This window comes from Poecilia mexicana, unplaced genomic scaffold, assembly GCF_051168715.1.
Source record: "Poecilia mexicana isolate PSO_F unplaced genomic scaffold, ASM5116871v1 scaffold_1, whole genome shotgun sequence".
Classification (NCBI taxonomy): Eukaryota; Metazoa; Chordata; class Actinopteri; order Cyprinodontiformes; family Poeciliidae; genus Poecilia; species Poecilia mexicana.
The window spans coordinates 8,889,003-8,915,329 of record NW_028263370.1 but is presented as its reverse complement, the minus strand read 5'-3'; the positions used below and the strand labels follow the sequence as shown (position 1 = coordinate 8,915,329).

Sequence of the window (26,327 nt, the reverse complement as noted above, 5' to 3'; positions counted from 1 at the left end):
CAGCAGCCTCAGTAAATGACTTTACACAGACTGCATTTTCTGCCCTGGGCGAATATTTAGATATTACATACAATCTGTTTATTTAAAATAAACCTGTTGTGGGTTCTTCTTCATGTTAGTTTTTAAAAATCTTTATTTTCTTTTAGTTTGATTGCTTTTATTAATCGTAACAGTTATTTCTGTTATGATAATTGACATCTGATCTCAGATCTCATATCTGAGATGTCAGATAATCAGAAAATCATCAGAAAATTAATTAATTTAAGTAACAAAATTAAATAAAAATATTTGAATAAAAACATCATTTTTATTAATTACACTGAGTGGTACATTTTTTTAAACTAAAAGTTCCTTAGAAAAACTTTGTACTTTTTTTTAGGAACAAAGGTTGTTTAATTCAGACATTGTGGACAGTTGAAAAGCATCCATGCGCTATAGAGAAATAATCCCAATGCTTGTTTGGGGATTATTTTTGCATGAATTACTGTATTGTGCCATAAAGTGAAAAGTAAGTGGCTCCATTGGGGTATTAAGGCATTCCAGTTTGCTGTAATTGCAGACTTCAGCTCATCTACATTGTTGAGTGTGGGGTCTCATTTTCTTTTTTTTGAGAGATTCTTTATTGGGACTATTTGTTGGTCAATTTGTTGGCCAGAGGGAACTGTCCTCTCACTCTTGTTCACGTTGTTTACTTCAACGTGAACAAGAGTTCACGTTGAAGAACGTTGATGTTCACGTACATGTTAGACTCCTGTCATCTGCAGAAATACTCAGATGACTGCTGTCGTCAGGTGTATCAGAGATGGACAAAATACTAACGGGCTGCTTTATGTCACGGTAATGGATCAATCATATGAACAAAACAAAGAAGATTATTGTAGATATAGAAAGAAATAGGGTTAGATCAAACACTATTTCCATCAGGGGAGAAGTGGAGGTGGATAAGGAGTATACCTGGGTGTTCACATGGACAGACTGAACAGAAGACGCAACAATTCAATTAAAAAAGGACAGAGCAGATTTTCCTTCTTGAGGAGTTTACTGAGTTTATGCCGCAAGATGCTGCATGTCTTTCACAAGTGATTTTGTTGTTATGCACAACTTTGTGAATAAATCTCTCTCCAAACAGAATTGACCTTTTGTGACTTAGTCTTCTTGTCCTGTGTATCAGTGATTATTTTTTGGACAGGGGCCAAATCTGCAAACTTCCTGATGACAGAGTTGGCTCCAGCATGAATATAACATAATATTTCTGTACTAAATACCAGTTTTCGCAGAGAATTGTTTGTAATCGTTATATGAAGGGATATGTCCAAATCTATAGTTCATTCTGATAAGCAGCATTAAGACACCTGTAAATCAAAAAAGACAGTAGTGGATAATCATTGTGGACTTAATAATTATGAAGGCAAATATAAAAACACACAGTATCTCAGATTGATTTCAAACACCACAAGACATTCAAGTCTAGAAGAAGAAAAGAGTTAAATGTACCAATAATGCATCAGTTAAATGTACAAATGTCTCACATTAACTGGGTTATATAAAGGCCCAACAATCTATCAGACTTAAAAAGTAATTTATTACTGAAAGCAGTGTACCTTTTCGCCACCAAATTGTGCAGAGAGGCAGCAGGACTCCATCTAGTGGCTGAACCTCGCAGTTTCAGTAAATGACGCATTTGACGGCTTTTGCCACAGCGGTACCTTGTCTGCGTCAGTCCCAGGACAGCACAAACGGCAGCATCTTCTGTTTCACCCTTACTGTGAACCATTGAGCACACCTTACAGGCAAAGGTAGGTTTGGTAATGGCTTCCTGAACGACTCCTACACAAACAACGTGCATTTTATTCAGCTTTTTTCATTCTCCATTTTAAAGGCAGCTGACTTCGGGGACGTGTTAGGAGAATATCCATAGCAAGTCTGCATCTGAATGTGGAGTGTCTGTGATGCCTGTTGTAATTTGATGCCATAACAAGTGCAAAGGGGTGTTCTAGGGGTGGTTAGGCCTGAGTGGCGCAGTTTCAATTGAGAATATTTTTATGGAAGTCGTGCGGGGATGATGCTTCTTCGCCCATCATGCTGCTGTCACATTAGAATAAACAGTGCAGTGTAACTGTCTGGGAAGATGCTGAGACATGCAGACCCAAATATCCCTTAACGCCCTCACCTCTGCAGTATTGCATCAGCACTGCGCTCTATGCTATCAAATCCACACTGTTTTGAAGTCATACTGTTTTGTTTTATTTTATTCTATTTTATTTTATTTATCTATCAATAATAGCTGTAGACTGATAGCTTGCTTTGCCATCTCATATTACGAGTCATCGTGGAACATATGGACATACATAGCCTGTTAATATTATTATATTTTAACGTCAGACATGTTGATAAAACACTGAGTTGATGTTTTCTGGTTCCTCTTCCAGTTACAAGTATGAAACAAATGCGCATGCGTCCTTTAGGAGTAGCTAAAGGCCTTTTGAAAAAAAAAAAAAAAATCGTGTGCTAACTGTTAGCTTAGTTCATCACATCGGAGAAAAGTAAGCCAACGGTAAGGTAATGTCTCCAAATAATTATTTAGTGGCATGGTTTTAAATTTCGTGCGTTTACAGTCTTAATGTAAGTCTGTTTAAGGTATTTTTTGTGAATTATATTCATGTTCCACGGTGACTTGTCATATGAATTGGTGGCCGCCATTAAACTTCAACTTTTTTTTTTGTTTCGTTTAATAAAAAGGCTTCTGGAGGTTACGTTTATTTCTACAACCAGCTGTATCCCGTGTTGTTTTCTAAATTCTCCCTTAGTATACTACTACATTGTGCGTTAAATACCCATTCACAACCCATTATGTCTGTCCACCTTTTATATTTGCATTTTATTTTATGTGATCCTTACATAGTAAATCAACAAGTGGGAAACAAACATGAGGTTTCACTTTGTGAATTGAGTTTCGAAAATAAATGAGCTTTTCAAATAATATTTTAATTTATTGAAGAGGTCTGTATAATATTATGATAAAATATATTAAAAAGGTGTAATGTACCAACAGATAAGAATGGGGTGAGTTTACTATTGTGGTTTATGTTTTATATATATATATATATATATATATATATATATATATATATATATATATATATATATATATATATATATAAATTCAAAAACTGGTCAAATAAAAAAAGACAAATATGATGTAGAGATTACATGTAGTAGGGTGATTTTGTAATTATTAATGTTACTAATCTAATGTCAAAAGTGTATAAAAAATAAACTCATTTGGTTATTAATTTTTCTTAAAAAATTAAAACTGAAAATAAATGATCAACTAAATGTAGTTGATCATTTTTATTAATATACAATGTTGTAAGATAGCAGCATGTCTGCAATATTCCATTCAATAAAGTTAAGAATCAAATTTCACATTTAGAGGTAATTTGTCTACTTACTTACTTTAATGGCAATGGGTGAATTTCAGCTGAGTTTTCGTTTCAGGATTTCCTTGATTAATTAAATTAAAGTAAATGATACAGTGTGTGCTAAAGTTCAATATCTAGATCTGCACTGCAGTGTATCTAACCGTAAATCGAGGGGATTGGCTTGATCAGATCAATTTCATTAACATATTAGCAAAGTGTGGAGTACAAATTAAAGTTCAGTTGTTTTTGATCAGTATTGTCTCACTGTTGAGGTTGTGTGCTTTCTATGCTGCATGTTGTTGATTCTGACATGTTTTGTTTGTTTCTATTGTTCAACGTCTTCCAGGCTGAGCCAGGATGGGGAAGGAGAAGCTCCACATTAACATTGTGGTTATAGGACATGTGGACTCAGGGAAGTCCACCACCACAGGCCACCTCATCTACAAGTGCGGGGGCATCGACAAAAGAACGATTGAGAAGTTTGAGAAGGAAGCTGCAGAGGTATGATTTAAATATAATTTTTTTTTTAGGATTTTCTGCATTGTAACTATTCAACAGCTCACTTCAGTGGAGCCCGGTTTATCCAGAGCTAATTTTTGCGTCTTGTGGTTGACACAGAAAAGTGGATTGAAGCGTTAAGGACAAAGGTCATGTGACAAGCAACTATTTAGTCTTCTGTAGCTTCAATATCACTGATTCATACAGAACTTTTAGTGTCCTGAAAGTCTGAGTGCATTGAATCTTAGAAACCATATAACATGTTTCAAACAGTGTGCAGGTGAACAGATGATGTCACGAATCTCAACACGCTTTTCATTACATTAATTGAGACCTAAACCTTCAGAAGGTTTAGAAACTTCAAATTTAATAGTGAGCTCTGGCTCAAAATAGACTTGGGGCTTGATTTTCATCTTTTTTAAGCAAAAAGAAATAGTAGTAAGTCGAACATTGATGAACATTATTTGACGTGAATTTGCTTGATGACATTAATGAGGACATTTGGTAAAATGTAATGTTTACTGCTTGGCAAACAGTTTCATAATTTTTGACTGCATTATGTTTTTATGTAAAGCACTTTGAACTGCCTTGTTGATGAAAATGTGCTTTACAAACAAACTTGATGACTTGGCATTGTCATGAGTGTGGTTGATGGTGGTGAGGAGAGACGCAGGGAACCCAGGTTATGGTGAAAATAACGAATTTAATGATGTAGCTCACAGTCTTGAACAGGCAGCACGGCAGAAAGTTAGCACACAGCTAATACCGGTAGCAACTGGATAACAGACATGTACACGAGCTTGGTCGATGCAGGACTTAACAGTTCAACTGCGTACGACCCGTAAACAGACGTCGAACTGACGGCACAGGGAAACAGTTACAAATGACGAGGATCTGACAACAACACAGACAACAGGTGGGGCTAAATACACACAGGGTAATCAGGGGGATACGACACACCTGGGGAGCAATCAACAGGGAGGACAGAGACTCACAGGGAACAGGACTACACAGGGAAAACAGGACTGAACACAGAAGAACTCAAAAATAAACACACAGAAACCCAGATCATGACAGTACCCCCTCCTCAAGGGGCGGCTACCAGACGCCCAACAGAAGAGTCCAAAAAACCAAAAACGACCCAACAGGGTGGGCGGAGGGGCGATGGCAGGAGGGCTAGAGTCCAGAAAACAGTCCCCAAAAAACAAAAATCATCCCAAACAGGGGGGACAGAGGGGCGACGGGAGGCGGGTTAGAGTCCAGAACCAAAAACAGTCCAACACAAAACAAAACTACCCATCAGGGTGGGCGAGGAAGCAAAGAAGCGAGGACGCGGGTCCGGCGGTCTCGTCCGCCGGTGCAGGAAGCGAGGAGGCGGGTACGGCGGTCTCGTCCGCCGGCGCAGGAAACGGAGACGTAGAGGCGGGTCCGGCGGGCGGCGCCTCCGGCGCAGGAAGCGGAGTCCCAGAGGCGGGTCCGGCGGGCGTCGCCGGCGCAGGAAGCGGAGTCCCAGAGGCGGGTCCGGCGGGCGTCGTCTCCGGCGCAGGAAGCCGAGACGTGGAGGCGGGTCCGCCGGGCGTCGTCTCCGGCGCAGGAAGCCGAGACGTGGAGGCGGGTCCGCCGGGCGACGTCTCCGGCGCAGAAAGCCGAGACGTGGAGGCGGGTCCGCCGGGCCGGCAGGAAGGCCGGCTGGGATCTCGGGCGGAGCAGACTCAGGAAACTCGGGCGGAGCAGACTCAGGAAACTCGGGCGGAGCAGACTCAGGAAACTCGGGCGGAGCAGACTCAGGAAACTCGGGCGGAGCAGACTCAGGAAACTCGGGCGGAGCGGGCTCGGGGAGCTCTGGCTCGGGGGAAGGCTGCGCACCGGCAGCGGACTCGGGGAGCTCTGGCTCGGGGGGAAGCTGCGCTCCGGCAGCGGACTCGGGGAGCTCTGGCTCGGGGGGAAGCTGCGCTCCGGCAGCGGACTCGGGGAGCTCTGGCTCGGGGGAAAGCTGCGCTCCGGCAGCGGACTCGGGGAGCTCTGGCTCGGGGGGAGGAAGCTCGGGAGGCAGGGACGCCGCAGCTGCGGCGGACTCTGGGGAGCAGGTAAGTGCGGCAGGAGACGGACAGACTGTGGCAGACGCTGGTGGTGCTGGCTTAGATCTTGCAGCCAGCGCAGCCACCACTGCCTGCCGTTCCTGCTCTACTTCTTTGTAGAAGTCCTCCAAACCCAGCAGAGGAAGAAACTGGATCCATCTGTCCAGGTGGACCGCCATACGTGTGGTGGCGTTGAGGCGGCTGAACAGCGAACTCGAATTTGCCATTTCGACGTCGTACTTCCTGATCTCCCTTAACAGGGAACGACGGTCTGCTGGGTCCATTGTGGACTAGGTTGCGTTCCTCACCGCAGTCTGGTCAGATCCTACTGTCATGAGTGTGGTTGATGGTGGTGAGGAGAGACACAGGGAACCCAGGTTATGGTGAAAATAACGAATTTAATGATGTAGCTCACAGTCTTGAACAGGCAGCACGGCAGAAAGTTAGCACACAGCTAATACCGGTAGCAACTGGATAACAGACATGTACACGAGCTTGGTCGATGCAGGACTTAACAGTTCAACTGCGTACGACCCGTAAACAGACGTCGAACTGACGGCACAGGGAAACAGTTACAAATGACGAGGATCTGACAACAACACAGACAACAGGTGGGGCTAAATACACACAGGGTAATCAGGGGGATACGACACACCTGGGGAGCAATCAACAGGGAGGACAGAGACTCACAGGGAACAGGACTACACAGGGAAAACAGGACTGAACACAGAAGAACTCAAAAATAAACACACAGAAACCCAGATCATGACAGGCATAGACTCGCAGTTTAATTTCACTGTGACATTGAACTTAACTCTGTAATAATAGGTAATTAAAATTAAAATGAAGTTAGAGTATGGATTATTGTTTATTTAATAATTGTTAGCCGCCATCACCAGTGTTAATAATATAAAAGATTTGATATGCCTAAGAAGTTGTTACAGATTTTAATTTTTTTTTTATTCCATAAAAGAAAAAGAAATGTCAAAAAATATATTCTGTGATATGGACTCCAAAAGCCAAGTGATAGAAATGCTTTTCTTGTATTCATTTAGACGCAAAACATGAATTAACATTTGTCAATTCTGTTGGCTTTGGGGAGAACTCAAGAACAACAGTTTGGTACCTAGGTATAGGTAGAAATAGCATATAAAAGGAAAAATTATCCCAGTAAAACACTTATATTCATATCTTTCCTCTGCACTCTTAGATGGGAAAGGGATCCTTCAAATATGCCTGGGTTTTGGACAAACTCAAGGCAGAGCGTGAGCGTGGAATCACCATTGACATCTCTCTCTGGAAGTTTGAGACAAGCAAGTATTATGTCACCATCATTGACGCTCCAGGACACAGAGACTTCATCAAGAACATGATCACTGGGACATCTCAGGTAGAAATAAAATAAATAAGTAAAACAATAAATTAGATTTTCAGTTCCTCCCCGAATTGTTCATTTCTTTATCTCTTTCAGGCTGACTGTGCCGTGCTGATTGTGGCTGCGGGTGTGGGCGAGTTCGAAGCTGGCATCTCGAAGAACGGGCAGACTCGCGAGCATGCCTTACTTGCCTACACTCTGGGAGTGAAGCAGCTCATCGTAGGTGTCAACAAGATGGATTCAACGGAGCCCAACTACAGCCAGAAGCGCTATGAAGAGATTGTGAAGGAAGTCAGCACTTACATCAAGAAGATTGGGTACAATCCTGACACCGTGGCCTTTGTCCCCATCTCAGGCTGGAATGGAGACAACATGTTGGAGCCCAGTCCTAATGTGAGTTTGACAGGAGGTTGTCCAGAAAAACTCTTCTTATAAGCTATACTTATTCCACCCTTTTTTCAGTTGTACTGTCATGGGTGTTTAACATGCTGAAAGAGGCTTGTAGAATCAGAGGTGCAGATCTTTTGAATGTTTTTTCATCTGTTGCAAAGCACTGGCGTCAAGCTCCTACAACTTTTAGACGTGTCTCTGCTTCAACACACCTGGGTCACATGATAAAATCATTAACAGGACTCTAGAGAACCTGACTGCATACTGAGGAGGTAATTCGGCCATTTGATTCAGGTGTGTTGGACCAGGGACACATGTAAAAGTTGAAGGGAACTCAGCACCAAAAGCTGTTGTTCTCCTCCCATCTCTGACATGAAAGTAACAATGATCTCTTACAGATGACCTGGTTCAAGGGCTGGAAGATCAATCGCAAAGATGGCAGTGCCTCAGGCACCACTCTGCTGGAGGCTCTCGATGCCATCCAGCCTCCAACCCGACCCACTGACAAGCCTCTTCGTCTGCCTCTGCAGGACGTTTACAAAATTGGAGGTGAGTTGATCTTGCAGTTTCGTGACTTAGATTTGTAAGAACATATTTGTAAAATATAAAAGCCTAATTTATCAAGTGGTTCTGGAAAGGAGGGCAGAAACAAATTAGGTTTTGAGTAAATTCCCTCAGGCATAGTCTGTTCCACATGTTTAAGAATAGCTTTTCAGCTTACATTTAGGCACCGGGTTCACATAACGCCCGGTTGCTTCTCTGCCTCTCCATCAGGTATTGGTACTGTGCCTGTGGGTCGAGTAGAAACAGGAATCCTGAAACCCGGCATGGTGGTGACTTTTGCTCCCGTCAATGTGACCACTGAAGTCAAGTCAGTGGAGATGCACCATGAGGCCCTGAGTGAGGCGCTACCTGGAGACAATGTGGGCTTTAATGTCAAGAACGTCTCTGTGAAGGATATTCGCCGAGGCAATGTGGCTGGAGACAGCAGGAACGACCCACCACAAGAGGCAGCTGGCTTCACCTCCCAGGTCTGCTCCCTAGTAACGACTGTGATTATTATTGTTACCCAGAACCTGGAAAACTGGGTGTCCGTCTTTTAGTTCAACTCGAAGGAATACTCCAGAGACAAATGTAGTTAAATGATAAATATCCATAGATTTGTACTAGCCAGCTCTTTTAGTAACTTAGTGGTTGGAGACAAAATCTTTCATTTTTAAAGTAACTTCAAAGTTGAGAAAATTTGAAAAAGGGGTTTAAAAAATGACAGCCAAGGGTTGACTAATATAAGCCACTGTATTTTTTTGTACTATAATTAATTCTATTTTATTTGTTGCCAAGCTCTTGTCTTTGTTTGCTGCTATTTTTTCCAAATTCAGTATTTTACAATGCTATTACATTTTTCACAGGTAATTATCCTGAACCACCCTGGTCAAATCAGTGCTGGCTATGCCCCTGTGCTCGACTGCCACACTGCACACATCGCTTGCAAGTTTGCAGAGCTGAAGGAAAAGATAGACCGCCGCTCTGGAAAGAAGCTGGAGGATAACCCGAAGTTTCTCAAATCTGGAGATGCTGCCATTGTGGATATGATCCCAGGCAAGCCTATGTGTGTGGAGAGCTTCTCTGAGTACCCACCCCTTGGTGAGTGTCCCATCCTGCAATATAATGCCTGTCTATTGCTACAGTACAGTGCCTAGCAAAAGTATTCATACCCTGTGAAGTGCTCTGCTACTCATCATGTTACAATTAGAAACCTAAAAAGCTTTATAAGTATGTCAGGCAGTCTCAGGATATGGAATAACATTCTTGGCTTTGAACATCTCCCAGAACATTGCTCATGGAAATGTTGCAAATGGCACACAATTGCAGGACATGGATGGGCTAATAAATATGCAGGTTAACATTAATCAAGAGCAAAATGAAAACAAAATATGAAAACATCCAAGATGCATGAATACTTTTACAAGGGATTGCACCTCATATAGTAAAAAATACTTACCTGCAAGAAAAAATGAATCTAAAATCTTAGTTTTTTAACCTTTCTGAGAATAGATAAAGTTTAAATCAGAGATTTTTTTTTTTTTTATTCCTCAGGCCGTTTTGCTGTCCGAGACATGCGTCAAACGGTGGCGGTGGGAGTGATAAAAGGTGTGGAAAAGAAAGCCCCTACGAGCGGTAAAATCACCAAATCTGCACAGAAGGCACAGAAGGCCAAATGAACATTGTGCTGGGCTGCTGCCCAAAACGTTCAGAAAGGCAGAAGACCCGCAGACATCTTGCTCCATTTGCACACCATAGTAAACGTCTGGTCCATTATCACAATGCATCGCAAAAGCAGACGAAGGAAAAAAAAATTGTTTCAGTTATAGGTTAACATGTTAGCTAGCTGTTATACGTACATTTGATCGTATCTTGTTTCGTGCTTGAACATGACTAAGGCTTTGCATCGCAGTTCAAAGATGCGCCGTTGTTAAATGTATCCTGCTAGTTTGTCTAGAGATGCTCTGTAGTAACACAGTAGAGATGTTCTTCTCTGTACAAGTAATGTTACTTGTTCAAGCTTTAAAACTGTTTAAACTCAGCAGCTAGAAATATGCAGGATGTTTGCATGTTTGCTTGTGACACCTTAGTGAAACCAGCTTTGGAAACTTGAATAGTTCAACTAAACATCCTGCCTGATATAAACTTCCTTAAAGTAGCTCTGATCCACGTTACTGTAAAGTTTGCGCAACTTAAATGCCGGTACTTGTTAGAATATGTTCGTAAAAGTAAAATATCTTTAAAAACAATGTTTGCTTCTGGTGTTTTTGTTAACTCCGTAAAGCCTGACGTATCAAATAATTGTTTGAAAAATCTTATTTGTAAAAAATAGAATAATTTAACTGTTTTTATTGAAACGTCACATAATTTCTTCTGTTTTTTTCTATTACTGTTGATGTATTTAGTTTTTGCATATAAAGTTAAAACCCAATATTTACATACACTCCATTAACAGACTCAACCAGTTCTTTCTCCCTGTTAGACATTGAATTAGAATAAACGTTTAGGGTAGGATAACTATTTTTTCCCATTTGCATATTGCCAAATAATGAACTATTCCTTTTTTTCCAGTTTTTTACTTTCCTCAAATTTAGAAGTTTATGTGTATTTCTCTTAAACTCTAGTTCAGGTTTCATCAGACCAATACATCTGTCCAAAAATTAAGCTATTTGTTTTTCAGTCCATGTTCAAATTATAATCTAGCTTTTGCAGTATAGACATCTTTCTTACTGAGTGGACTTTCAAATTATTTTGGTAATTTGAACTAACCTAATTAAATAAAAGTTTAGCTTGATTTAATCAGTTAAGAAACATTACATGCTGCATCTATTCATGCAATGTATGTAAATTTCATGTCTAATAATGTGGAAGAAGACATATTTTTGCATGCAGGGCACACTTAAACAACTTTTATTTTTCATTCATATTCAACTTTATAAGTTTTGAAACTATTTTACAAGTTTTTATATATGCAGTTTGAATTTTTTTGAGACTGAAATATATTTGTTGATTGATTTACTGGGGGGGGGGGGAAGTGACAAAATTGTTAAAGCCACTTAGGTCTGCAAAATATTGAAATCAAAAGTGATATGTTTGGACTTGTAGGGTTAAACCGCTATATGTTTGTTGCAATGAAAAACACAAAACAAAGCTTCTTGAAGAATTTCTTTTATTCTTGATTGAGAATAAGAGTTCATTTGCATTGTTATTACATTACAGGCTTCCTTAAACTAACCAAGGTTATTACTAATGTGTAAATATGTGGACATAATTTAAATAAATTAAAAAATAAGACAAAACCTTAACATGGCAATTGCCCATTTTTATGCCCACTTGCAAAATTATTAAAAAAAAAAAAAAAAAAAAGTACTATGCCACAAATAGAGGACCTGAAATGTGCAGCGACTTTTTGTCACAAATCAGTCACACCTTCTGGAAAACTAAATAAACATGGATGTATCACAAAAGCAAGGCACCAGAATACAGGATTGTATGAATATTTTGTAGACCTTAAAAAAAAGAAAAGAGTTTGGATGCTCTTGATCCAGGTGTTTAAAAACCATCATCTTTTTCAGTTAAAGATCCATTTGAACATGAAAGTCTCATGCAAAATACATTTAAATGTCACTGGGAAAATAATTTGAGACATAAGATGAGAGCAAACTTCTGATCACACAAACGGTAAAAAAAAAAAAAACATGATTATGCTGTTAACTAAAGGTAGAATGTGCTGTGCAAAGAAGCGTACCTCACATTTCCATTCCATACATACTATATGTTACACTTCACTTTGAAAACATACTTTTAAAGCTGCATCATAACTAAGTAGTGTAACGTTTTTTTTTTTTTGGACTAGTTACATATTTTTACAGTTAAGCTGACACTTTACAGCCATTCTTGCAAGTCTTTTTTATTTTATTTTCTAATATTACAGTTACTTAGTAAAACTAGAAACTGTGGAAAGCAAAATGGAAAAAAATGGAGAGCCTAATAACTATAGTAGATTTGTGGAAAGCTGCACATCAGTCATGCAGATATAACAATGTTTTTTTCTTTAGCTGACGTTGTTTGCTGAACTGCTCCCTTCATCTAAGAACCTGCAGAATATTTTTATGCATTATTCCACAGCAAAAAAAAAGGAATCTGTCAAAATTAGAAAGGCCAAATTAGAGCTTAAACTGAAACAATAAATACTTTAGTTTATTTCTGACAATATAGTTTAACAAATTAACTTTTTATTCTTGCCAAATTGCAAATGTGAGACACATGCCACATTTATTTTTCTTCCGTCAATTTTGGTGAGCTTTACCATGCTTAAAACGTAGAAAAATATAATGTGTGTTTTAAATTAAAAAAAACATTTAAGTAATAATTACTGCTTTGGTTTTTCTATAAGATCCTGCAGCTGCATTCCTAATTTTTTTTTTTTTTTTTTTTTTTTTTTACAAAGAGTTGATCATTTTTGTTCAATGGTAGCACATGTAATGACACATTTTTGTCTTTCAAGTTTTTGCTTAAATCCATATTACAGCTAAGAGGATAAGTATAATCAGATATAAGCAATGCTCTGTTAAACTGACAGACTAGAAGGGTATGATCCTTTCCACTCTCATACACACACACACATTTTTTAATTTTACTTACTTTAAAATGATACAGGATTGTAGCTTTTATTCCCGGTTCAAAGTATTTAATATAAATCTATAAAATGTACCAAGGTGCTCATGAACTAATCAGGCTTTGGATGCTTTAGTAAAAACATTTAAAAAATAATAAGGCCTTGTCACTGCATCACTGCATCTTGGTCTACTCCATACAACAGAAAGGGAAAAATAGTGGTAAGTTGTATTTTCACTGCTCAGCAGTTCAAGAAACCTCAAGTTAATATCAATAAGATACACATTCGGATCTCACTTCCAGTTCAAGAAGCCGAAAATAATCTCCATCAAGAGTTAGTTTAAAGCAGATGGCCAAAAGCTAAAGGGTATCTGTGTCTGAAATAAAAAAAGGTCACATATTTTCTAGCAGAAGTTGTGAGCCAGAAAATGACATTCAACAAATGTTTCACTCCACTGCTGAACCGTCGTTACTGTGTAACATTTATCTGGTCATAAAAACTACTCCCTGTCCACATGGGTATAGTTCTACAAAATATATATATATATATATATATATATATATATATATATATATATATATATATATATATATATATATATATATATATATATATATATATATATATATATATATGTGTGTGTGAAACTGTTATCTGAAAGATGTTTTTTAATTAATTACATATGTATTTGATGCCCAAAGTCACACTTTCAGAATATTTTCACAGCATCTTCAGGGAATGATGACATTTACGTCATCATGAGGAGCTGCACAGAGCTGAAGTAAAATGGACAAGGCATAATTACTTCAAGTGTCCTAGATACCCCCCACTCATTTGAAAAAGCATGTATGAAGGATGGAGCTTAGACATTGGCAGACATTAACAATTATTGTCTCAGTACAGCATGAAGTTAGATTGTGTGTTGTTCTGTTATGGAGATTGGCTGTGCAGTTCTGCTCCTGTGTTTTGCATGAATGAATTCATGAAGGGTTTTTAGAAAAAACTGCTAATAAATGCCATTAAAAAAAAAGATCTTACATTTTGATGTAAGAAGGCCTGCTTACTACTGTTCAGTTTTGCTCAGGAGATTCTGAAGTTGTTGCTCACTACAAATTGCACAGTGAAGACATATAAAGGTAAAGTCCCACTCATTATTTTGCGGGGTACTTTGTGATGTAAAAAAATGAGACCATGAAGAATCTTCAAAAATGTGTCCCAATGTATTTTTACTTATATCCCGACCAATGCCACTAAAAAACAAATACGTCAGAGGAGAAATATAAAACATACTTAGATGAATTTGATTAATGCCATGCTTGAGAAAACAACAATGCAGGCCTGCTCTAAGTTGAAAAAGTCTTCAAATGTGAAATGTCAGACCGTGAGAACATTTCTTGTCTACAACCGTCTTCAGATGATCCTACAAATACTCTTTTTGAGTTCAGGACTTCTGCTAGGCTATTCCAAAAGGTTTCATTCAAGAGCAGTCATTCATTTGTTGATTTGCATGTGCAGTGGTTTGACTGTGATGCTGAAAAATGACATCCCTCTATATCTTAGGTTTTCTTTCAGACACGTGAAGAATTTGGACCATCATTTTTATTTGTTTGGCCTTAGCCTGTTCTTCCAAATTGAAACTGAATCAAAGGACTTTTAACCTCTAAATTTTAAAAGTTTAGAGGGTGTGTACAATTTTGCACCAGGAAATGTTTTAGATTTTCACTCAGAAGTAGAAATGTTGTTTTTTTTTCAGTTGCGCTGTTGAAATTTTCAGAAAGGATGTTTTTATGGTCTCAGTTTTTATCAACACTAAAAGCTAGCATTTTATCAGAGATGTGCACACTTTGTAACTGGATTGTTCAATGAACATGATTCAAAAAGAGGCCTAAAATGTGTGGATTTCATGAAATATGTATTTCCTGTATCCCACAGAACGAACACAGGTCAGATCAATTACTTGCAGAGATCTGGCTTCCTAAAGTAGATATGATTTTATAAAAAAAAAAAAAAAAAAATGCCCACATTTCTCACCTGTCATGGACCACAACAAGCTTTTTAACTCACAATAAACTATTAAGGTGGTGGGTGGCCATGCTTGTAGGTGTAGTTTCTTATCTGTGCTTTACTGAAAACATGCAGTTCATGCTACGTAGCACATCGACCCATCCACTACTTCATTTAATTCAAAAATCGTTTTCTCCTTTTTTTTTGGCATTCGTCTTTTATCTCAGATCCATCAAACACACATTAAAACACAGAGTAACTCATACCAACATGATTAGCCTGTATGAAAAAAAAACAGAATCCTATCAAGAGAATCGAGATAAAAAAATAAACAAAAGAAGACAAGACCCCATGTGAAATTCCCACCCACCCACCAATCTCCCCTCCAAAAAAGATTAAAAAAAAACAAAAAAAAACAGTCTCTGAGGTGAGATTTGTGTTTCTTCCAAATGTTTAGTGGGCCTATTTTAGCCGTACGTGCGGTACGTGCGGCATGTTCAGCAGTTCGACGTTGCCAGTGGAGGCTGACGATGACGGACCACCCGCCAGGCTCCGGTTAGAGTCCTGGGTCCCTGCCCCCGCTCTATCTGCTGTCCTCAGGCGCTCAGAAGAAAACGAGCGAGCCTCAGATGTCCCCTGTGACAAAAAGTCGAACCCTTGCCCCTCCATGTCCCTGTCACTGATAAAGAGGTCCTCCTCGCCCCAACATCCTCTTCTTGTACCGCCACTCTCTCCCCCGAGGTCTTGGCAACAACTGTTGAAGCCTGTTGGAGAGTCACTGCTTGTACTTGGACTTGGAGATGAAAGGCTGTGGCTTTGGTGTGCATCATGAACAGGACCTACCTGCACCAGGTCCTGCACTGACATGGATTTGCTCATTCCCTGGTCCGTATGGATGGGCCTCGAGCAACAACCTGGCGCTGATGGCACGAGTGGCTCCAGCTCGAGACTCATATGCCTCCTCCAGCAGCCTTCTTCCTTTGCGTTAAGCCTGCCAGTACCATTAGTGTTCCCTTGTAGCTGCTGCCCTAATGTGCTCAATCCAAACTCAAGTCCAAGGTCCTTCCCAACGTTACTGTCTTCCGTGTGGCTATGCAGACCTCTGCAGAAGCTCTTGATTTCAGGAGAAGTCTCTCTAGAGGTCGCTTGGATCAGTTTGCCGGGGCCGGCGGTTTGTCTGGAAGGGGGCGGCGGAAGCCTTGCCAAAAGAGGAAAGCCTTCATCTCCTACTCCCCGGCCCCCAGAACTGCTGGTACTGTTCGGGGTGAGGACAGTGGGGGAGCTCCCCACAGCCTCGTCGGTGCCACTTTCAGGTGACGTGGCCTGAACCTGTTTATGATGTTGCAGATGATGATGATAATGAGGCAGCGGCGAGGGGCTAAAAGGGGAAGATGCGAGGCCCGAGGGAGGCGTGGACGACGAGGCGTGGAGATTAAGGCTGAGTTCGTTCTGAGGCGCTAGAATGAGGTGAAGCCCTCCCTGCGAGAGCTGGGAGTTGGTTGATGAGCGTGTGGCGTAGCCGCTCGGGGGAAGCGCTCCGCCGCAGCTGACCTGAGTGGAGCCGGAGAGGTCCTTACTAAAGACCGGAGAGTTGTAATCAGAGGTCTGCTCCAGCTCAAACAGGGGCAGCGAAGAGAGAGTGAGAGCAGAAGAGGAGCCTTTACGCAAAACCTGACGATAAATGTCCAACAGAGAGTCCAACTTTGACTCGATTGACTGAACCTGTGTAGAAAAGAAAAAGTGGCGACAGCACCGAAGGTTAAAAAAATGTGCTTTTGAACCAAGTAAGTAAATTAAATGAACTTTCTGGTTTTTTTTGCAGAAATGCACTGCTATTAACATCTCACTGGAGTTCACTGAAAGACAATATGTTGATCGCCAAAGCTTCACACACACCTGTCTCTCCACCTTACAGACACGACCCAGCATGCTCATGTCCTCCAACATGTCTCCATCAGACAGCAACTTCTCTCGTATCTTCTTGTCCAGAGGGACCTGTCCCTTCCCGAGGATTTGGTCCACCCTGGATGAACACCGGACACACACAAAAACAAGCAGACAAAGAAAAAAAATTGTCAGGAAGAAAAATTATCAGGAAAATAAAATGCAACCCAAAGCCCAGAAGAAAGAAATGTTGGGAAAAGAGAATAACAGAGGATATTAACTCCAGAAAGGGCTTGAGACAATAGTCAATATGAGACAATAGTCTATATGCAATGTTCATATAGTTAGTAGTCCTCTCCATATATTTACTTTTAGTTAAATTTTCCCCTTTTTTGTCGGAAGATGAAACTTCCGAAAAGAAAAATGTAAATGTGATGATGGTGATGCCAAAACTTCCATTCAAGTATTCAAGCTCTTCTGTTTCGCTTTTCATCTAACAAGTAACATGATGCTTTTAATTCCATTACAATTATAGAAACTGTACCTAATAAAACAAAATAAAAGCCTGAGAAAACCAAGGACACCCAAAGGATCCCAACATTTAGACTGAAGAGATGCGGTTTTCCTCCACCAGTTGTTGTGAGGTTCATGTTTTCTGATTAACATGAGTGTGTGTAGTTTCTAAAGTCACATCACATAAATACATTTTATTGACTTGCTTCAATTAGGGATTGTTTAAATTGATGCAAAACATTACCACACGCCAACTAACAGGCCCGAGGCATAGATAATAGTAGTTTCCTTACATATCAATTTAAAAAACAAAAGTAATTTCAAAAGTGCAAGTTAAATTCAGTAACTGCACCCAAGTCTGCGACAGATGGCGTCAGTGTTAGTACAGGATTGACATCATATGTGCTGTGTGAAGGTAAATTTTGTGTGTGTGTGTGACTGTGACACGCTGTAGCATGAAGCTCCAGACACCTGAGGAATGCCAGAATTTCAACCCGAGGCAGAAGTGGAATTACATCGTTAGTGTTTGTTCAGCGGATCAGAGGACAGAGAAAAGAAAAGATCTGCTTGCCCCTAACAACTCAGTCAATTCAAAGCCACTATTAAAGCCTTATGTCAGACTGGGGTAGTAAAGTAGCAAACATATTGCATGAGAAGATTTTTGCTTTAATTGAACAACTTTTACGTAAAGGTTAAGTCTCTCAATGTCTCAGAAGACCGTTGTTCACAACATTAAAAAAAGATAAATGGAGATTCTGGAATTACTTTTAATGCATAACACTTAAAACTGGAAATGCGCCAATCATGTCTTTCCAGGTCAATATAATTCCACGTACAAAAATCGTGAATCAATCCACTTTGATAATGAATTCATTTAAAGGAAGAAAACTATTGTTAGTTTTGACGTAATTAAGAAATAGGGCAGAATTTTATTTTTTATTTTTTTCCTGCATCTGATCTGGCAAACAGATCAGATCGCAGATCTCTGGCTGATTAGTTAATTAATTAATCTCTGCTTATGATTGGCTGATAAAAGACTTTAATTTGTTTGCATGATTTGACTGAGTGTCATATGAGGTAAACCCATGTGAGATGGAAAACAATGAAGGACTATGGGGGGACTTCTGACCCCCTGATGGAGTTTTTCCTCCCCTGGCTGCAAAACACAGACAAAGATGGGGAGGAAAAGGTCTTAGCTGCAGTGCTCAGGGTCTTTGGGCCAGTTATCAAGTCCAGCCTGTGAGGAAAGCAAACATATACACACACAGAGGTACACGTGTGCATAAAGAAAATAGATCATATCATTATCTTTATGCGTATTCACAATATGTGTTCTCATAAATACACACAGAAACACATTCATCAGCTCAGAGGCCTCAGGAATGACAGCCTACAGCAGTCGGTTTGTCTTCCTACCTGGTCTGCAGACTCTTGATGCGGCACAGCATGTCCAAGTGACCGGCAGAGTACTGTTCAATCACATCTTTGACATCATACGGACGCAGAGTCTCCTTAAACTTCTTCTTTGCGACGTGAAATTTCATGATCCTGCAGGAAAAAGCAGTGAAATTTTCAAATTTCTGTCAAAAGAGGGCGCTCTGACCCAATCAGAAAGGAGAATCTGCTGCTACACCTCAAGGCTATAAAATAAAATGTATCCTTCCGTTTGAATGAGACATGCTAAATCCAGTCCATTAGTTTGTCTACAATAGTCTGAGCACCTGAATATTTTCCTCCTAAATTTTCTAAAAGCATCGTGTGTAGATGTGCTTGCGTATTTTAGCTGTGTGCATGTTGCACAATTTCTGTGAAAGGGTTTATTTACCTGTGGTGCCTCAGGGCTGAGCTCAGAATAAATATAAGTCTACAGAAAAGAAAAGCCAGCAGGCAACAGAATGTAAACCTAGAAGAGAGCTCCTAGGTCTGGTGCTCTCTCCTAACCCAGGAGAAAAGTTATACAAAGATTAACATTAAGCAGATACAAAAGGTGTGAAAAAATTTACATTTTAGGAACAAGCTCCTTCTTGCTAACATATTTGAATATTGCATAATTAGTACGTAAGGAAAATGCCCAAAAAAATGAAGAATGTGGACAGAAACATTCAGCAAGATGTGACTTGTGTGCACATGTTAACAGTGGGTATTACTGCAGCCTGAGAGCAACAAGATTCAAGGTTCATGCATAGGCTACACACCGACTCCCGCCCAAAGACAACTGAAGACAAGAATTGCCCCCAAAATGGATAAGAAAAAAAAAAAGCCAAAAAATATTGAGCAAAAATTCTGTCACCTTCTGAGTTTGCTGTACTTTGTTTCTAAGCAGGTAAGATTCTTTTGTAATATTTTAAAGTGATCTTGAGAACATTTATCGGAGAAGCAGCCAAGAGGCCCATGGGAACTCTGGAGGAGTTGCACAGATTTACAGCAACAGGATAACTAATAGCCCTGCACTCCACAAATCTGGTCATTTTAAATAATGTCATTGCTGAAATAAAGCCATTAATGTCCTGCTTGGAGTTTGTCACTAAAACCATTCAGGCGACACGGTAAACATGTGGAAGAAGATGCTCTGGTTCAATAAGATCAAAAATTATCGGTCTGCATGCAAAACACTATATGTGGAAGAAAACTGACATTGCATTTGACCCAGAACAAACCCACCCCACAGTGTTTGTGGCAGCATCATGCTGTGGGCAGATCTTTCTTCAGTAGAAGTTGCTCAGAGTTGATGGGAAGATGAATAAGAAAAAAAAACAGGGCATGCCAGTAAGATAACCTGTTAGAGGCTTCAAAAGCCTAAGTTCACTTTCCAGCAGGACGACAACCCTAAAACAGCCAGAACCATATCAGAGCTATATGGTTATATCAAAGCATAGTTTAGCCAAAAACAATTTAATAAAAAAAAAAAACACTGGTTTTGTGAATCTGTCACAAGACTTGGATATAGTTGCAGATGATCTCCATCCATTCTGACTGAGTTTAAACTCAATCATAGAAGAATGGATAAAACTTTAGATTTTACAAGATGATTGAGACATACAAAAAAAAACCCTGACAACTCGTTGTGCCTTTAATTGCAGTCAAGGTGGTTCTACAAACTATCAATATATATTTACATTTTTTATTTGTAAAAGATAAAAAATAAACAATAGATCATTTTCGATTTACCTAAAATCCCATTTGAAACATTGCAATGTTGTAAACTACATTTATGAAACTTTAGTGATTTCAAATACATTTGCTAGGCACCGTTGTGTCTTTACTAATCATGCACAAGTTTGCATTGTTTAAAACCGTACTAACTATACTTCCTGCATATAAATTATGCCACGGAGGCTAGACAGCCCCCAAAAAAGAAAACTAAAAAAAGAACGACTTCCGGTCATTTTAGTCCTTTGAGTGCAGACAATCAGGGGAGCTGCTAGACCGCAGTGTGCTGCAATCAGGCTTTGTTTGCATTCAGAACAAAAGGGGAAAGCATTAGCGGGATGGAAAAAGAAAAGCGCAATCTCCTTTGACAAACCTGACAGCTCGGATGACGGTCTTGACGGAGGGCAGCAAGTCTTCCACGGAGATCTCACAGTGGCAGCCCTTATCATCAAAGGCATCGTCCCCCGTCACAGTGGAGTCTGCTGCTTATGAAACAGGCAGAAGAGAAGGACTGTCCACTTACTTGTACAACGAGCAGGAAACCTATGAACACAACAGCAGCTATCATGCACTGCTTGTGCGGCTGAACCTGAGGTTACCTCATCAAGCCCCTAATCCTGATTTGTATATAGGTGCTGGGTCCAGGAACAAAGTATTTTGGTGCCTCTTTATGCGTCTCATAATGATGACAGGAGGATTTAAAGTGATTGGAGAGGGAAAGAGGGAAGAACCGATTTTGAAGCTTCTGGAACTGCGGGCTAGTTGTAAAGAAAAAGGCCTCTGTGTGCCTTTAAGATTTATCGTCAACAGCAGATCTGTTCATGGGCCTTCTGAGTTACGACATCCTGGTGAAGTAAGCAAGGGGTCATGAGCTTGACTGCAGACTCAAATATAAGGACTGTAGTAGTACAGAGCACGTGTGTGAACTCAAACAGCTTGTAGTGCGGCGCATAAATATTGGTTTTGTCTATAATTGGGTCGCATCTAAAGGAAAATATTTAATATTTTGACACTGAGAACGACCTAATCAGCGTGATTTTGACTAACCTGGAATTTGTTTCCATTTAGCCAGCTGTATGGCTCAGACAGCCCAGATAGTCATTGAAACAACACCCCCATCTACCCAGCTGTCCAACATACAACAACTGGTGAAAGGGCGAGAGAGAGAGAGACAGCCGATTCTCTCTCCTCAGCTGTCTGTCGTGGTTTGGTACAGCAGTTGTGTTGGATAGGGTGGGGAAACAGATGAAATCAACACTTGGAGTGACACATTCTCTTACTGCATTGCTTATACTTTAAAGAAAGAAACAAAAACAAGATGAAGCTTTTAGATTTAAATGAATTTTAAACATTTTTAGGATTAAAAACTAAATCTGTTACTGGATTTCTGACGTCTGTAATGACAGCTTAAAAAGTCTGACGCCTGATTATGTAAAAGGGTTTCACAGCACTGCCGCATTTTTAATGTATGCTTATTTACACTTTTCTAACAAACAGCTGGTCTGACGTCAACGACCTTCCAACTGAAGTCCATATTGCAAAGTAGAACATGTTGAGTGTAACCAGGCAGAAACATTTGGCAATGAAAAAAAAATAATTAAAAGTGAAAGCAGGTGATTAGTTATGGAATTTCTATCGATTACACCTAACTGTAGTTGATAGATTCTTAACTGACTAGCTCACAAACTCTTAGTTAAATCCCAGATAGGCATAATTAAACAAAACCAGGAAAGGTGACAGCTGTGTAATAATAAGGCACCTATGGTATAAATCACTACACAGACAGAAATCTTCAAATAAATAACAGAAACATATCTTGTCTTGGCACCACTCTATTATTTAATTGTCTTGGGTGGCTATTAAAACACATGTATGGTCCAAATTACTTTTTCTTTATTTAATTTCAAGTTGTCAAGTTCTGCAGATAAGATATTAACTACTCATAAATCCTCCCGAATAACCTACTTATAAAACAAAAACTAAAGAGATTTCTGCTGTTTTGTCTTTTTGGCTAAATTTAATATTTCTGATTAATGGAATACATTTTTAATGTGATATAAAGAAAACCTGAGTAAATAAATAATATTTCTCAAATGATGGTTCTGTTTTATCAGAGGAGGAAATCTATCCAGACCAATCTTGCCCTACATGAAAAACAAACTGCCCTGGGAACTTGCTGAATGGATTGGCCTAACGCTTTTCATACTAGAGCTCTGTAAAGTGTGATTTTTATTTTTTATTTTTTTGCTGTTTTTGTTCTTTTGTTTTACGTTTTCTGAAGCATGAATCCTTCTGTGATTTCCGATTGGCACAGCCAAGGCCAATGCCGTAAAGCTCTGAGGGAAACATTCGGTGGGTGTGCGGTGTCACTGACCGTCAGTGGTGGAGCGGGACTGGCTCTTGAGACGGAGCGAAGGTCTGAAGCGCGTGCGGTCGTTGAAGCTCCAGCTCTTTTGAACCTTGGCAGGACTGGTGCCCTCTGTGCCACCGTCGGCCACTGGAGAACGCCGGTCGTTCACAGAGGACGTCTGGCGGTTCTTGATGCTCTGACCGCGGGGACTTGCCATCCTCACACGCTCTTTGAAGCTTAACTTTTGGCTGAAGTTGGAGGACGTGGAGTTGTGCAGACAGAGGGATTTTGGAGTGTGAAAGAGAAAAAAGGTAATGACGTTGGAAGTGAAAGATGGAAAAACATTGGTTAATAATTCAAGCTTCAGCTCAGTAACAGAAATCTGACTCAACTTTTGGTAAAGTTTTGCTTATTTGCGTAGAATTTATGTCATTTAGAGCTTTTTCTGAGATAAGAGTAAATAACTGGAGGGCAGGAGGAAAAGACAAACATGCATATTGATGGGGGTCCTATATATAAAATGCTAGCTCTGCTTTGGGATGATGTATCAGATGTGCAGTGATGATATTAAAGTCTTTGTTTTGAACAACTTAGTTAGCAAGACACAAAAGTGGACAAAGGAAAACAAAAACTCTCCATTGCTTAATTTAGTTTCTCTACATAATTAGAAAATATTACCATAACATGATGCTTTGTGTTAGTCCACTCCATGAACGATTAAAACACATTTATGCTTGTGGTTGTAATATGGGGAATGTCTGGCTCTCTCCCTCTTTCATATGTTTCATACAATATGAAAGTTGTGAAACGTTCACATATTTCATAAACATATTTCGTATGTTTACAAGGTCAGGGAATGTTTGAGTGCGCTTAATGCAGAGCAGCAACATGCAAAAGCATGAGCAGTGCAACAAACTCAGGCAGGATTTATTTAAATTGGCTAAGTTCAACGCATTAAACATGGTAATTTTGCTGTCAAGAATAAAATAAACATATTGTCAGCAAATTAATTTAAAAGATCAGTACTTTGTTTCTGCAAAATTATCCAAATAGCACCATAAAAAAGTTATAAAAGTTATAAAAAATACTTTTGGTTGTGGAGTAATGCATACTTTGTTCCCATAAGTTCTATTCAAGCTTGGTTTCATAGGCACATTTTGCAATTAGTCATGGTGACTTGTGATCTTTTTCATTGGATTTGATGACAATAAAATGTGAATATTAAAAAAAACAACAAAAAAAAAAAAACAGCAAGTGAGGCAGCGCGTAAGTTCGATTTAGAGAAGTGAGTGAAGAAAAAAAAAAAAAAAAAACGATACCGGAAAAAGCAAGAACATTTCACTCAAGAAAAAGCTCATAAATGTTAATTAATTTACTAAATTTGCAGCTGAGACTGCAACCCGGCACAATTCTTCATCAATTTTCTGGATATAATCAAGCAAATTGGCACATCACTCAGGCACATATCAAGGAAGGCTCATTATTATTTTAAGAGCGACTCATGTTTTCCCGCAGCACTAGCTTGCTCTGGCCTATCTGAGGCTCTGGAGCCTCCAAAGGACGTCCATGCACCAAGAATTAGTCAGCATTCCCAAAAAAAACAAAAAACAAACAAAACAAAAAAAACACATCATGGAACATGGGAGCAGAGATGCCGTGTACCTATGTTTCCGAGCGGTATAACTCCTCAGTAGCTTCTGCTTATTACTATGAATTTTACTAGAAACCAAGGAGAGATAGACACATGATGATTTGTTACTTGATAGGTTTTTTTAAGGCGTGAAAAATGACTTTGAACCTCATTACCTTTTCCACTGTCAGAAAAGAGAGATTCAAGTTATATGAATTCATAGCACAGAGAGTTATATACTACAAGTGTTAATTTCGGTTCATTACGACTATGACTTGCCGCTAACGCAGTATAGAAACCCAATGTTTAGTTGGAGATACTTGGAGAGTCCTAAGCACATTTTTATAGGCCACAACATAATACATTAGTACTTAAAATACCTTTTCTTTATCTTTTGCCATCCGATTTTCTGTGAAGCCAATTGTGATTTTCATTAACCCTAATCATCTACACAAACGGAAAACCACTTGAAATGCATTTGTCCGTCTGCAACGAATCCATATTGCACGTGCTTCCGTTTCTGGATTAAATTACAGAAATAAATTAAGTTTATGACAAAAGCCCCCACCGAGAATAAAGTAACAGCGGAGTCAGCGCTGATGTTTCGGCATCCCGAGCGCTGGCATTTAGAGGGAGCAGAACAAGAGCTTAGTGGAAGAAAATTAACATCTACTGCAGAACCGTCCAAAAAAGGCTGCAATTTGGTGACTCATGCACTTCATGTCGATATCACTCCTTTAACCATGTGAATTCCAGCAGGCCATGGCAACAAGTGCTTGAATCACAGCATGAGGCCAGGAACCTTTTTGCAGGGTCTTGTGAATCTCTATTTGCTTGTTTTATTGTCATTTACGCATTGTCTGTGCTGCATTTTTGTTCCTAAGCGCATAATATTCTATGGATTTATTTTATGGATAAAGTAATACAGTTGCAGCCCACTGTGTGCAGAGGTTTCTGGATCCCTCCTGGGCTTATTCATCCCGCTGCTACGGCATATTGCGCACAGGGCACGATTCAGGCTTTTTAATCTACCTATTCAATGACTTTCACATTATGAACAACAAATGTGACGGCATCTGTGCTGCTGTGGTTCTTCACAGACAAACATTTACTCTGTTTCATAACTGCAAACACACAACATATTACATCACACTGGCCTTGCTGCCCTAATCGCTATCCTCCCATAATGATTCTGGAAATTCATCAACACCATTAATACATACCCTTTAGATAAATGTGCTGTATAAATACAGACAAACAAAGAAGAATAGCTCATAAAAAACATTAAAGGCTACCTGAGGCAAGTAATCGCTGAGAAAAAGACAAATATGTTTATATGCGTTTGGGTAGGTTTTATTTTTGTCCCAAATAAAAAAAATTAAAAAAAATGTTTTTGGCGTTATTGTTTTTGAGACGAAGCACTAAACAAACAGAAGCAACAATGAGTCATTGAGCGCCTGAGTAAAAACAGCTTTTAGTGGACTAAAATATCATTACCCTCTGCCTTTAGCTGCTCTGATTAGATCAACTTTGTTGTGTCAATGCAGTTAACACAGCCTGGCTGATAATGCTTTTTTTTCTGGAAGTGTTTTTGATCTCTCTGTTACTGCAGAGAGATCAATGAAATTCTCCAAACCTCCGTGTGAAAAAAGGGAGTTTTTATCTAAGCAAAAACTGTTTTTTATATGAAGATAATGTATCATTGAAAGCAATTCTGCACCTAATTAGATCAACTTTGTGACGTCTTCCAGTGTATGATTGCTGCATAAAGTTACACAATGCAGAACAACTAAGAATATTTGGTGGAAGACTAAATAAGTTGCCTTTGCATTTTTGCCCTTATTCACTGTAATAGACGCATTTAAAACATGC

The 26,327-nt window shown here is 39.5% G+C and overlaps 2 protein-coding genes across 3 annotated transcripts in view; one reads left to right on the top strand and one right to left on the bottom strand.

Annotated features, from left to right (window-relative positions):
* Positions 1–3,740: 3,740 nt before the first annotated feature.
* Positions 3,741–10,555, top strand: LOC106918416 (elongation factor 1-alpha 1). The gene is made up of 7 exons (XM_088003960.1): positions 3,741–3,923; positions 7,209–7,388; positions 7,470–7,766; positions 8,162–8,312; positions 8,538–8,794; positions 9,173–9,407; positions 9,861–10,555. The coding sequence occupies exons 1-7, from the start codon at positions 3,780–3,782 to the stop codon at positions 9,983–9,985; spliced, it is 1,389 nt and encodes a 462-aa protein (XP_087860086.1). The 5' UTR covers positions 3,741–3,779; the 3' UTR covers positions 9,986–10,555.
* Positions 10,556–11,458: 903 nt separating this feature from the next.
* The window catches only part of LOC106918415 (potassium voltage-gated channel subfamily KQT member 5-like), a 98,250-nt gene continuing 83,381 nt past the window's right edge, over positions 11,459–26,327 (bottom strand). The window contains exons 10-15 of one of the 2 annotated variants that reach the window (XM_088003957.1): positions 22,850–23,073; positions 20,849–20,957; positions 18,742–18,873; positions 18,455–18,562; positions 16,825–16,951; positions 11,459–16,650 (exon numbers count right to left, since the gene is read on the bottom strand). In XM_088003957.1, coding sequence (XP_087860083.1) covers positions 15,391–16,650; positions 16,825–16,951; positions 18,455–18,562; positions 18,742–18,873; positions 20,849–20,957; positions 22,850–23,073 — 1,960 coding nt within the window. In that variant the 3' untranslated portion in view covers positions 11,459–15,390. The remainder of the gene's footprint in view (positions 16,651–16,824; positions 16,952–18,454; positions 18,563–18,741; positions 18,874–20,848; positions 20,958–22,849; positions 23,074–26,327) is intronic. The other variant, XM_014988135.2, reaches the window with a different exon arrangement.